Genomic DNA, 14,297 nt, shown 5'->3' with positions numbered 1-14,297 from the left:
GATTTTTGTAAGCTGTGTGTTTGTGCAGCCATTTGACACTATTTTGTGATTAAGGGCTATATAAATACAACTTGACTCAACCCAATGAGCAGATTACAACATAAGGAAAGGTACACACCTAACAGTCCGCTGATGATGGTAGTCAAGATCATGACTGTTGGTCGTGTGCGGGTATGAGACGCCTTTGGAGTTATGGTGCTGGTGGCTGATTGGGTACTGGTGGACAGAGGCATTGGGCTGAGATGTGCTGTAGTATGGAGGGGGGATGCTGTTACTGGTTTCGCTGCGATAGTCGCTGTCCCTGTCATCCACAGCACTGTCTGGGTCATCATCTACACCGACAGACACACAACGGCATGATGATACAATTATAACGGGACATGTGGGACAGGTAACAAAAAGGACAATTAATTGATGAAAAGCATACGCATATAAAAAGAATGTAGAAATTGATTCAGATTTAGGTGACCTTGCCTCAGGATAAAAATGAACGCTTTCGTTTTCATTTGCTTTGCAACTGAGCATAATCAATTCCTGCTCACATTGGAGAATTATGATCATTAGGGAAGTGTTGAGAGACTTTTAATTGTGTTGATTTGGTCGAAATTGGGTACAGTATCTAATAATAATTCATCATTGTAAATCAGTCTCAAATACTGAAGAAAGCAGCAGTAGAACATCTTTCACTGTTTGGGCACATAAACACTATTTTAAGACAAGAAGAGCTTTTGTTCTGGCTCCCTTGAACTACGTCGACTCATGTCTCTCTTTCTCTCTCCTCATCTTATCAAATGTGAATCTCCTTCCTTATTCATTTTCATGGTGACAGAAGAACTGGTCCAGAAGAGATGTTGCAGACACATACAATACGAGGTACAATAGCAAATTGCAAGAATAAAAAAGCTAGAGGGTAGCATATTTGAAAAGACATTTGGCAATGTCCTTCTTTGCATGTTTGTATTTTTCTTCTAACCTCTGTTGTTGGGTTTCTGTTGGAAAACTGACCTTGCTACTGTGCATAAGATTTTTGTCTGCGCAATCTGTAATTTCAAGTGTTTGACTTTTTTGGTTCTGAGGTGTTTTATGAAAACCACAAGAGAATGAAGAAAGGGCCAGCTTGTCTTTTTTCTACTTACAGTCTTATACATTTATAGACACATCAAGTCAAATTCAAGCTACATTCCACTCAATGTTTGACTCAAGATGTGAGTATTACGTGTGGCGTGTGTGTGTGTGCTCCACATAATGCATGCACACTCACTCTGTTGGTCTCCCCATAAACTCCAATTACCTGAAATGAAAGAGAATGGTGTAAGACACACTTATAAATTACAAAGTTATCCAAACAAAAGCAGGCATTCTAGCTTTCTCTGGCAAAGAATGAGCACTGACACTGGAAATCTTTCCACCAGCTGCAGACTGTTGGCTCAGCAGATTCAACAGACTGAGACGACGTTGGAAGTAGAGCAGCATCCTGCAGGAGCTTGCCTCCAGACACCTGATCCCGCTATTGATTCCTTACACTGTGGCAACGCTGACTGTTTGCACTCCACCACACAACAACCCGTGTGCGGTTGTACATAATGTTAACTAAAGTAATCTAATCAGCCGTGGCCCAATGGTTAAGATCATCGCCTGCCACTGTGGGGGACCTAGATTCAAGACCCCGACTGGACCATCCGCCAACATCCCCCAGACTCACGGCTGTGGTGTCCTTGAGCAAGACACTGATACCCAGAAATGCTCCCCGGGTGCTTCAGCTGCTCCCTGCTCCAGTGTGTTCCACTAATGTGTATGTGTTCACTGTGATGGGTTAAATGCAGAGAACAAATTCCGTGTGCATGCATGCATGTTCATGACAATAAAAGATGATGATGTTGATGATCACATCTGCCACTAACCCTAAATTCTCTTGGTTCGCTATGAGAACTAGCACAAACAATGAATGGTCACTTACAGCACTGTGTGCTTGGAACCTGGAGTGGGCGTTCCTGTTCTTCTTGGTATGAGTACTGAGACAAATGATAAGTAACACAGTTATAGCCTCGACTAATCATGTTGCCATGCTTTCAGAACGCAAACGTGTGAGACTGTTGGTATGGTAAACACAGTAAATGCTTACATCTTGGTCCCTCATTGCATTAAGTTGCTCAAGTTTTTTAGCCCAGTACCTGGCCTCATCCTCTGGGATGTCTGAAAGGCAAAAACACACTCAGGTGAGACAAGTGAGATGGAGCTTTCACTACCTCATCAAACCTAAAAATAGCAGCTTTGGTCTTTTTTTTCTTATGTGGTCGAGCTAAAACAAGCCATTTGCTTGAGCAGAATAAAGGGACGATGGAATTTTACTTGGCACCGTAAAACCTATAAATAGGGCAGCTCTGCAAACGAAGGAATCGGATGTTCAATATCGCCTGGAGGAAGGGGAAACAGCAGGAAAATAACACCTAATCAGTGCTAAAAGGAACACAGTGTGATCGATGGGAGGGAAAGGACACGCGGTTTCTGACACACATCCACGCAGTCTCGCATGTGACAGTGAAAAGTAGGTCATGACGATAAATCGTTGAAAGCATGATAATGCTTTGTGATTTACAGTATCATTATTTATATGTTCATCAATGATCTGAGTGACTACAGATACAGTCGAATATTCCCCACATCTCCCATCTACTGGAGGTTCCTTCTGGTCAATAACCGTGTGTAAAAAGGCAGAAGTAACGCACTTACCAAGGGGCAGCTCAAACCGTGTGTCAAGCAGCACCAGGTGGAGCGTGGGATCTTTGGTGCCACAGATCTCATTATCAGTCATGATGACCTGAGAGTCCAATGTGAGCCACTCGCCTGGGCCTTCCTTTGTGCACAAAGGAGACAGAAAAGAACTGAATGATGAATACCAAAAAACGACCTAGGATACACAATCAGGTAAACACTGATCATCAACAATATTTTTTCAGTGAGAGTAGTTGGCGGCCAACCTCATTTGACTGCCTGATGCTGTGGAGGGGAATCCACACGGTGCCAACCATAGTATCCCAGATTAACCCTTTGTTCCACACCTCTACAGTTAGACCCAGGTCTAAGCGGTTGATTTCACTACAGTGGGAGAGAAACAGAGAGGAATGAGGGGAATTATTTGAAATGATTGTGCCTTTACTCGAACAAACAAAAGAACCGTCGCAGGGGGAGCAAATCTAAGTCTAATTGTGAAATAGGGCATTCATAGGTGCCAGGAGAGACGAGAAAGAGGGTGATGACTGAAGGCAGAAAGGAGTATGATGTAGTCAGTGGAGAAGGCGATGGTATCACACGCTTGGAGGGAGATAGGTGGAACTTTAATTAAGACATAGGGCCGGTGCCTGTCGAGGTAGGGGGGTGGGTGGGGGGTTGTCACTTTAAGTCAGTTTGAAGGACAGCCGAGCATATCTCTGCTACCCAAACATTAAATAACAGAACTTCAGTGATACAAACCCCAGAACAATGCTCAACGCCTCCAAGCATCTAGTAATACTAATGCACAGGACTTTGCGTTCAGCCCGTTTGCTGCAACCCACGTATTACAGTAAATGGTTCTCACCATTCATCACACATATGCTGTGATGTCAATACCACACTAAACCACGTTGTGTAATGTTTTAGTGATTTCAATTATTCTGATTGTTGTTGAGATGCAAGCACAAACAGTCTTAATTTAAAAGGATGCCAATAATGTGTGGAAAGAACATGTAGGAGGGGGATGAGGATGAGGGGCAGAGCAGATGAAGATCAAGAAGCTGTGTTTAGAAGAAGTGACTTCGGGAAAGGAAAGGAGGTTTGGGTGAGAGCCAAGGTTGAGAACAACGATGAGGGAAGGAAAGTGCCAAGGGAAACAATGAGGTAGTTAACGATGTGGAGGGGAAAAGCTTTATCATGGACCCACAAATGAATGACAGCTGGGGCGGAGGAGTTAAAAGGACAAGAAAAGGAAAGATGGAAGTCAGAGAGGGGAAAAAAAATCCACTGATGCATTCAAGCAGCTGAAGGGGACTGACATGAGCAGAAAAAAGGAGAAAACAGTAAGTCGGGAAGTGAAGACAGACTCACAACATGAAGTCTTGCTCCCAGCTGGGCACGTTGCCCCTGACAGCGATGGTTGTGCTCTTCACATTTTGTACCTTAAGAGTCACATAGGTGTTGAACTTCTCTGTCAGAAAGAAAATAAAACATTGTTAAAATATTGTAATACTATGGCCTAATAGACACACAGTAGATTGTAGCAGTTTGTAGAACACAATTCTACCATATTGTGCAGCAGCCAATCTCTCTGCAGGTGATCGACCTGATGACTTACCTTGGGGTCCATCCAGCTTGGCTTTCTTCACTGTGGAAACACACAGAGGGACACAATCACAAACAGGAATGCCATCTGTTTTCCTTTGAAAAGCACCTCTCAAATCCTTCATAAATAAATTCAGGAAAAAAACATTGATTACTAAAGTACACGACTTATTCTACTACCCACACTGCTCTTCTCATGAATAATGTTACATTTAAGGGGAGGTTTTAGGGAAAGTGACGCCGTTTGAAACGTCTCGGTCATTTTGATGTGTCGACTTGGAGAACCCCCTGAGAATCCTGGCCCACACAAGCTTATGTTGGATGTTTTTAACTAAAACTTGTCAACCAATCGGAGAAAGGGGTTCCCCGAGTACCAGTTATACTATTTTACTCTGTTTTGAAGGTGATTCTTATCCAAATTTTATATAGGCTATATGATTCAAAAATATTCTCAGAAAAGGCAATTTTTTTCCCACACACAAGAAACTCAATTTATCCGGAAAACATCATCTGCGTTTCAAATTTCTTGATGCCTTCTAATCAGGTTGAAGTTGTGAGTCCAACCAGACTTTTGACTGGCATAATTTTGGGGAGATCTTGTCACGTTGCTAATGTTATGGAATTGACAAAGACAACACAGGATTCAAGAGTATCATATACAGTATACTTACCCAATACTTTTAATTCTTATTTAGGACAGTTGGGCATTTCTTTGGCTGAACTGTCTTGTGGAAGCCCAAAACAAACTGCAACGATGCAGATACAGTGCAAGTGTGCTGAATACTTGTCCACACATTGGTAGTGAAGTGGAAAAACATCGTCAGCAACCATTTACGCCTTGTCAATGTGACATGCAAGTACAGGAATATAATAAAATACTATGCAGCATGTAGTAGTAGATTACTTCCAGTGTTGTGTGTAGAAGGGAAGTCATGTTGCAGTGTTTTACAAAATTCACACAGCCTGAGGGATATACTATATCAAATATTATGATTAAACATTCCTTTATCTTTGTCAAACATAACATGTTGGTAGACTTTTCACTTTATAGTAACAGCCCTCGCTGCAGCACCGTTTTACCAGCTTTGTACGAAGCACATGCATACATTTTTAATGCTCCACTATTTTTATGCTGCTTTCCACCACACTCTTGTGCTACAAGATCTCCACGCCACTTTCACTGTGTGAGTTTCCGCATCATGCACATAAATGCAAGCATACAAACGACATCCAAAGCGAACCCAATGAACTAAACCTTTACCTCTAGGGATACGTGCTGCTACATTAATACCTGTCGCCATAGTAACCACAGCAAAAAATGAAACGTTTATGTAAAATTGCCCTGAGTCAGCAAGGCCCTTTTTGTGTTATAGGCAATGCTGTTACGTCAGTGAGATTACATAATTTTTTATGTTTCTGTAAGGGTTAATACACCAATATGTACCAGCTATTTAGCTGAAATTATATTTTTTAATGGTAAGAGAGAGAGAGAGAAAAAATTGAATAGTAAAGCACATCATTTCTTGATGAAGATGTGAATTGTAGCTATTGCATTCCTCAACAGAATTATTTTTTTTTTTTTTAATAAAATGCATGAATAATTTGTAACTTCTCAAAGAAGCCCAGTGAGTGGGCTCAAATTTGGGTAAAAAAAATGTAAAAAAAGGCAAATTCTAAGATTCCTCATTACTGTTGCACATAGTAAACAGCTGAAAGCTCATATATCGTTAGCCAAATGGCACAGTTGGACGTTTTGGGAAAAGAAGAAAAAACACAATTTTTAGCAAGTACACTGTATTGATCTATATATTTATTTATTGATTGATTTGGTAAAGTTAAGTTAAAATGACAATGCAGCCATGCTGTTAAGCTAAGAATATTTGCTGGTTTCTCATTTTTATGACAGATGTTGTAATAAATTTGCTAAGCACTGTTTATGTAAACACTCGCACACTCATACATGCACACACACACTAAACATATAAATTGTAAACAATCTTCTTAGGCTGCCTACTGACAGAAACTTATATTCATTTCATTAAAAGACCCCCCTTCATGACAGTATCGCATTGCAAACACCTTCCTGTTCACTACTATTATACAGTAGCTAACTTCTCATTATACTGGTATGTCAGTTATGTTAAATATTGAATTTAAAACATTTTCTTTAGAGTTATTCAAAGTTTTATGATAACATTTGAGTCTGGAACAAATAATTTCATCCATCGATCCATCCATTTTCTATGCCGCTTTTCCTCATTACGGTGAGTTTGAGCCTATCCCAGCTAACTCTGTGCGGAAGGCACACCCTGGACTGGTATTCACGTTACACTATTTTCCATAATCAAAATGGTTTTGAAATGAGAACAACTTGGAAGTCAACCAATGTCATGAGATGGATTTTGTTTGACTTTGAAGTTCTACTGTATTGGGTATCACAAAGTAAAGTAAAAGTATATCAACACATGAAGAGGAGCGTCAATACGAACTGAAATTGGATTTTCGACCCTGAAAGGCTGAAGCTTAGCTACTGCCAACGATGATAAATCTCTGTGACAGGTTGGTTTTTCACATGAAATGTCCTCAAGACTCCATGAACAGCATTTTGTCACATGTCACAAGCAGAAACCACAACGGCCAACACATACAAAGGACCTGTACTGAAAACACAGTCAAAGCTACAACTATACAGTGGATATAAAAAGTCCACATACCCCTGCTCAAATAACAGGTTTTTGGGACAACACAACTCATCACCAAAGAACACCATACCAACAGTGAAGCATGGTGGCGGCGGTATCATGCTGTTGGGGCTGTTATTTATTTAATTTTTTTGTGGAGGTCTCATTTTTTCATATCATATGTAGACTTTGAAAATCCACTGTATTTCACCATCTTATTTAAGGATGCAGCCCCCATGCATGTATTTGCATGCAGCCCCATTTTTATTTGCAGGGCTTTCACTCATTCAATCCCTGACACAGCAAACTTTGACATCTGAGAATTGAGCAGCATGCTAAATCAACAGACACAAACTATGAACTGTTGAGGAATGTAAAAGAGGGAGTCGCGGATTTGGGATCAGACAGAGAGAACAGGAAACTAGAACTCCATAAAATGTAAAAATGTGTTGAGTTAATCTGGATCAGTGATGGATTTATTGGCACATCCGCAAAAGGAAATTGAGTTAATCTGGATCAGAGATGGATTTATTGGCACATCCACAAAAGGAATTGAGCCTTTGCAAGTACAGTAGATCAAGCACACCAAGATGCCCTTTCATTAGGATTACATTTGGAACAAGGTATAAAAGTAAAAAAAAGAAACAAAATTTAGGTTGAACTTAAAACCTATGGCATATTCATGGATGAGAACTAGTGACTGATTTACTGCAATAAATTAAAGCCTCAATCAGAAGTGCTTCACAAACTTTGAGGAGAATGAGTGGTAAAGCAAGAGCGAGGAACTTAATTGTGATCTTAATATTGGCCTAAAAACAAGTCGGTGTTTTCAAGTATAATCCATCTCTCTGACTGCTTTCTGCTTTGTCAACAGATACAGTGAAGAAACGCAGCCTCTTGAAGAAGTGCAAGTACTGTGGAGGCCAGAAATAGCTCCAGTCAGGTAAGCATGAATGATATAAGAGGAACAGAAGCGAGGCACTCTGCCAAGTCTCGTAGTCTACGGCTCTGACTGCAGCTGCAGACGGCCTTTATGAATGGATAACTCTGAGGGCTTTAACGACACCCGGGACTGACTCAGTGCACGGACAGTCTGTGGGCAGTCCTGGTAGAATGCGATGAGGTGGGCTGACATCAACAATGACGCATTAAGAGGTGACTTTGAAGCCCCTTTACCTCTCCTTGCCCGCCATTACATCTACGACATAGGCCGTGAGCTCTGACACACTACAGTGATTACTCACATTTAGAGCAGGGAGACCTGTACATCGACTGACAATGAATAGAAAACATTTCTGGTGATTCATAAATCCATCCATTTTCTATACAGCTCATCCTGTTCAGGGTCGCTGGGAGCTGGAGCCTGTTGTAGCTGATATTGGGCGAACGGCAGACTGCACACTGGACTGTCCACCAGTCAATAACATGGCACATGGAGAGAAAGACAACCATTCACACTTACATTCCCAATAAGTCTTAAGTCAGGACACTTTTCAAGACGCCTCCTCATGTACAGTCTTTATATCAAATAGTGATAGTGGTGAGGTAAAGCATGAAACAGTTTGTGCATCATAATTAATTCATTACAATTACAGTAATTGTGCTGCTCCTTCTGGTGTGCCCAGCTGGGCCACCAGGGGGGGCAGTATAATAAAGTCAAACGAAAAAGAGTCACCACTACTTTCACTCACGCAGTACAGTGTAATAATATTACTTGTTTTTTGCGGAGGATAAAGAATATATGCCTGTGAGTGTTGTGATATAGTCTGTCTACAAGTGTTCAAAATCAGTTACATAGAAGAGCAATGTGATAAGTTGCCGCCATGTTGGTGGAATTTTCTAAAAAAAAAAAAAAAAAAATAAAAAAAAAAAACGGAACAGAAAATGAAATAAGCGCCCAAATGCCTCCAGAATCCTCCATAACAAATAAATTCACAGAAAAACAACTGATTACTAAAGTAGATGACCTATCCCACTACCCATAATGCTCTTTTCATGAATAATGTTCCATTTGCGCCATTTAAGTTTTTAGGGCAAGTGATGCCGTTTCAAACGCCACGCAAATTTTCCCGCGTTGACTGCTTGCAATTTAGGACTGTCATTTTATTGTTGGATACTTTTAACTGAAACTTGTCAGCCAATCGGAGAAGCAGTTCCCCGAATAGCAGACAAAACGAAAGGGTCGACGAGATACTCAATGTGGAGAAATAATCAAATTAAACTGTTTTACGCTAATTTGAAGATGTTTTTTTTCCTATCGGTGATAACACAAAAATACATTCCCTAAAATAGGCATTTTTTTCTCCAAAATGTTTTGGGGTTTTTTTCGCTGGAACCCATTATCCTATTTTCAAAATTCTTGGTGCGTTGTACACAGGTTGAAGTGGCCATTCCATTGCTCTTTATTTTATGTTTAGTTTGACAGTAAACTTCAATGGAGATTGGCATTACAAGCAGAGAGAGTGAGTGGGCTGCACACGAAGCAGTCGTGGCTTCCATGCCGTCTTCAAGGGCCCACCTGTTAACACGTCACCAAGGTATTTATCTAACACTCCAAAATCAAATCAATGAATGGCGCCCACTTGGGTTCTGCTACCCAGCCTTTCTTTTAATGGCCAATTGCAACAGGGGCTTAATCACGGCTGTGTGAGGCACCAGCATCAGGTGTTTTTTGTTTTGTTTTTGTTTTTCCGGGAAGTGTGGTGGGAGGAGATGACGCATCGCCTCAGGAGGGGGAAACGTTGAGAAGTGACGCGCAGCAGGCGAGTATTCCCTCACGACTACAGTCGAGCGGCGGAAGGAGGGAGGCGGCAGGAGCAACGCGGCAACGGCAGGGGCTTTTCCACGTCCTGCTCATCCGTCTGCCCACGCATGAATGAGCAGAGTGGAAGCCACGCACTCCGAAAGCAACCGCAACCGTGACATTACTCGCTCAAGGGTCTAATACACGTTCGCTCAGATAACTCTATCTTTCGGTACTTTAACGACTAACGGTCACAACGGGTTGACTTTCGCGTTGCCCCCACGCCACCCAGCGACCGTGGGTCAAAGAAAACGTACGAGTGAGAACGGTGGTCCTTTGTAGAGATGCTGCCACGAGAGTTTTCTATCGGCGTGATATCCCGGAGGAGCCGTCAGACAGCTAGGTGCAGTACAACAAAAAGCGGTAATTAAGCTTGTTAAAAATAGAGAACATTTCTTCACTCTTACCTCCCACACATAGTAGGGACATCTCTGTTGCGTGGCGTGAGGGTTCCCGGCTGTCCTCCGCTGAGCCGCCGCTACCTGGCCGAACCGAACCGTGATTTTGTCGTCTCGCTCCGTCTAACCACTTAAAAGCCAGATTTGTAGAAGAGGACTAGTAGGAAAAACGACGTGGTATCTCGACTGAGCTCCTCGCTCGCTACGCGCGGCTGTCGTGTGCTGCTCGGCACGGGGGTGATACCCTGTGTCCACTTTGGTAGCTCCCCTGCATTGCTCCGCCCGCCCGCACAGCCATCTTGTTTCAGCGGCAGGGCAGCTCCTCTCACGGCTGTGACGTCACTGAGATGAGGAGCAGGAAGAGGGCCATGATCGACAACGTGATGGGACTGGAAGCAACTTCATTCAAAATATACTGGGGAGCAGATATTGCTAGCAGTCAAGGAACCACCCCAAAAAAAAAAAAAAAAAAAAAACTTAGTTCTCCAAGCATCAGGACTATCATGAGCAACATTTAAATACAGTAGCACAGTAGACCTAAGTGTTAAGAAAAATGAGCTGTTTTTATTCCTAAAGTATTTTATTCTTTAAAGTACCTGTAAAGTGAAAATACAAACGACACACAAAAGAGTATTGATAACAAGTATGCCAAATTTGAATGGATAATTTGAATGGATATAAAATGAGGATCCAAAATCAAGAGAAGCCTCCTCCCAGCTGTCAGACGCTGTGGGCGTGTCCGCTGAATACACCTCGCTAAACATCAGCTATCACTCAAATATGTTTGTACAGTATCCATCCATCCATCCAATTTCCAAGCCGCTTCTCCTAACTAGGGTCGCGGGCGTGCTGGAGCCTATCCCAGCTATCATCGGGCAGGAGGCGGGGTACACCCTGAACTGGTTGCCAGCCAATCGCAGGGCACATACAAACAAACAACCATTCACACCTACGGGCAATTTAGAGTTGTCAATTAACCTACCATGCATGTTTTTGGGATGTGGGAGGAAACCGGAGTGCCCGGAGAAAACCCATGCAGGCACGGGGATTACATGCAAACTCCACAAAGGCGGTGTTGGGGATTGAACCCCGGACCTCAGAACTATGAGGCAGACACTCTAACCAGTCGTCCGCCGTGTTTGTACAGTATGTGCCATATATATATATATTTTCTATTTTATATATCCTTTATTTTTTCAGGAATTGTTCCATTAAGATACAAGATATTTTCTTCCAGGGAGTCCTGGGTCAAGATGGCACACAGAAAGTTTTAAACAAAAGAAACAACTGTACATACTATACATGCAACACAAAAAAAAACTAAAATAACATTAAGACAAACAAACAAACAATAAAAAAAAAAACACACACACAAACAGGAGGCAACTGGTGTGGTGGCAAGAAGCATAATCGAGTCAGCAACAGCATCAGGTAAAACAGTTACATGTTTCCTGTTTTCCTTCCTCAAAACTGCCATGACCAACGATTTTTTAAAAATTGTCTACCTGCCCAGGGACCGTCGTGCTACAAACTCTGAACTTCAATTCAATAGAACCACTGCTTTTATTACTCACTCATCTATTGTGAGCGAGTGTTTTCCAAATTTGAGTGTTTGAGTGTCATCAATAAGTCCTCGTTAGTATAGTGTAGAGTATCTCCGCCTGTCACGCGGAAGACCGGGGTTCGATTCTTTAATGCAGCCCTATGTGGGGCACAAGCCAGTGCAAATTGTAGGCCGGTCCCAAGCCCGGATAAATGCAGATGGTTGCGTCAGGAAGGGCATCCGGCTTAGAACCTTGTCAAACAAATATGTTGGTGAAGGAAATAGGGGTGATGAAGAAGTGATGGGTAAGTACGGCATCCAGGAAAGGAACTTGGAGGGACAGATGGTGGTAGACTTTGCAAAAAGGATGCAAATGGCTGTAGTGAACACTTTTTTTCAGAAGAGGCCCGAACATAGGGTGACCTACAAGAGCGGAGGTAGAAGCACGCAGGTGGATTACATCTTGTGCAGACGATGTAATCTGAAGGAGGTTACCGACTGTAAGGTAGTGGTAGGGGAGAGTGTGGTTAACAGCATAGGATGGTGGCGTGTAAGATGACTCTGGTGGTGGGGAGGAAGATTAGGAAGACGAAGGCAGAGCAGAGAACCATGTGGTGGAATCTGAGACAGGGCGAGTGTTGTGCAGCTTTTCGGGAAGAGGTGAGACAGGCTCTCGGTGGACAGGAGGACCTTCCAGAAGACTGGACCACTACAGACAAGGTGATCAGAGAGGCATGCAGGAGAGTACTTGGTGTATCTTCTGGCAGGAAAGGAGCGAAGGAGAGTTGGTGGTGGAACCTCACAGTACAGGAAATCATACAAGGAAAAAGGTTAGCTAAGAAGAAGTGGGACACTGAGAGGACCGAGGAGAGGCAAAAGGAATACATTGATATGTGACACAGGGCAAAGGTCGAGGTGGCAAAGGCCAAACAAGAGGCATATGATGACATATATGCCAGGTTGGACACTAAAGAAGGAGAAAATGATCTATACAGGCTGACCAGACAGAGGGATAGAGATGGGAAGGATGTGCAGCAGGTTAGGGTGATTAAGGATAGAGATGGAAATATGTTGAATGGTGCCAGTAGTGTGCTAGATAGATGGAAAGAATACTTTCCATCTATTGATGAATGAGGAAAATTAGAGAGAAGGGAGAGTAGAAGAGGCAAGTGTGGTGGACCAGGAAGTGGCAATGATTACTAAGGGGGAAGTTTGAAAGGCATTAAAGAGGATGGAAAATGGAAAAGCAGTTGGTCCTGATGACATTCCTGTGGAGGTATGGAAGCATCGAGGAGAGGTGGCTGTGGAGTTTTTGACCAGCTTGTTCAATATAATTCTAGTGCGTGGGAAGATGCCTGAGGAATGGAGGAAAAGTGTGCTGGTGCCCATTTTTAAGAACAAGGGTGATGTGCAGAGCTGTGGGAACTATAGAGGAATAAAGTTGATGAGCCACACAATGATCTAGTAAAAAGAGTAGTGGAGGCTAGACTCAGGACAGAAGTGAGTATTTGCGAGCAACAGTATGGTTTCATGCCTAGAAAGAGTACCACAGATGCATTATTTGCCTTGAGGATGTTGATGGAAAAGTACAGAGAAGGTCTGAAGGAGCTACATTGTGTCTTTGTAGAACTAGAGAAAGCCTATGACAGAGTTCCCAGAGAGGAGCAGTGGTACTGCATGCGGAAGTCCGGAGTGGCAGGGATGTATGTTAGAATAATACAACACATGTACGAGGGCAGCAGAACAGCGGTGAGGTGTGCTGTAGGTGTGACAGACGAATTTAAGGTGGAGGTGGGACTGCATCAGGGATCAACCCTGAATTGTGTTCAGTGCATCCCTGGAGGGATGCACTGGAAAGCAGACGAATGAAGATTAGCCGAAGTAAAACAGAATATATGTGCATGAATGAGAGGGGTGGTAGGGGAAGAGTGAGGCTACAGGGAGAAGAGATAGCAAGGGTGGAGGACTTTAGATACTTGGGGTCAACCGTCCAGAGCAATGGTGAGTGTGGTCAGGAAGTGAAGAAACGGGTCAAAGCAGGTTGGAACGGGTGGAGGAAGGTGTCAGGTGTGTTATGTGACAGAAGAGTCTCTGCTAGGATGAAGGGCAAAGTTTATAAGACAGTGGTGAGGCCAGCCATGATGTACGGATTAGAGACAGTGGCACTGAAGAGACAACAGGAAGCAGAGCTGGAGGTGGCGGAAATGAAAATGTTGAGGTTCGCTCGAGAAGTGACCAGGTTGGATAAAATTAGAAATTGGCTCATCAGAGGGACAGCCGAGTTTCGATGTTTTGGAGAAAAAGTTAGAGAGAGCAGACTTTGATGGTTTGGACACGTCCAGAGGAGAAATAGTGAGTATATTGGTAGAAGGATGATGAGGATGGAGCTGCCAGGCAAGAGAGCTAGAGGAAGACCAAAGAGAAGGTTGATGGATGTCGTGAGGGAAGACATGAGGGCAGTTGGTGTTCGAGAGGATGCAGGAGATAGGCTTACATGGAAAAGGATGACGCGCTGTGACTCTCTCATCAATAACACAACACTCACATATATCAAT

At 42.9% G+C, this 14,297-nt stretch overlaps 1 protein-coding gene across 1 annotated transcript in view; it reads right to left on the bottom strand.

Moving 5' to 3' along the window:
• Positions 1-10,518, bottom strand: part of LOC133411241 (protein unc-13 homolog A-like) — a 39,334-nt gene extending 28,816 nt beyond the window's left edge. Inside the window, exons 1-9 of the mRNA XM_061693324.1 lie at positions 10,209-10,518; positions 4,331-4,360; positions 4,084-4,183; positions 2,979-3,096; positions 2,731-2,854; positions 2,123-2,193; positions 1,958-2,012; positions 1,262-1,291; positions 119-332 (exon numbers count right to left, since the gene is read on the bottom strand). Of these exons, the coding sequence (XP_061549308.1) occupies positions 119-332; positions 1,262-1,291; positions 1,958-2,012; positions 2,123-2,193; positions 2,731-2,854; positions 2,979-3,096; positions 4,084-4,183; positions 4,331-4,360; positions 10,209-10,230 (764 nt within the window). The 5' untranslated portion in view covers positions 10,231-10,518. The remainder of the gene's footprint in view (positions 1-118; positions 333-1,261; positions 1,292-1,957; positions 2,013-2,122; positions 2,194-2,730; positions 2,855-2,978; positions 3,097-4,083; positions 4,184-4,330; positions 4,361-10,208) is intronic.
• Positions 10,519-14,297: the final 3,779 nt, after the last annotated feature.

The sequence above is a fragment of the Phycodurus eques genome, chromosome 13 (assembly GCF_024500275.1).
Source record: "Phycodurus eques isolate BA_2022a chromosome 13, UOR_Pequ_1.1, whole genome shotgun sequence".
NCBI classification, from domain to species: domain Eukaryota; kingdom Metazoa; phylum Chordata; class Actinopteri; order Syngnathiformes; family Syngnathidae; genus Phycodurus; species Phycodurus eques.
This window is presented reverse-complemented; position numbering and strand designations above follow the sequence as displayed.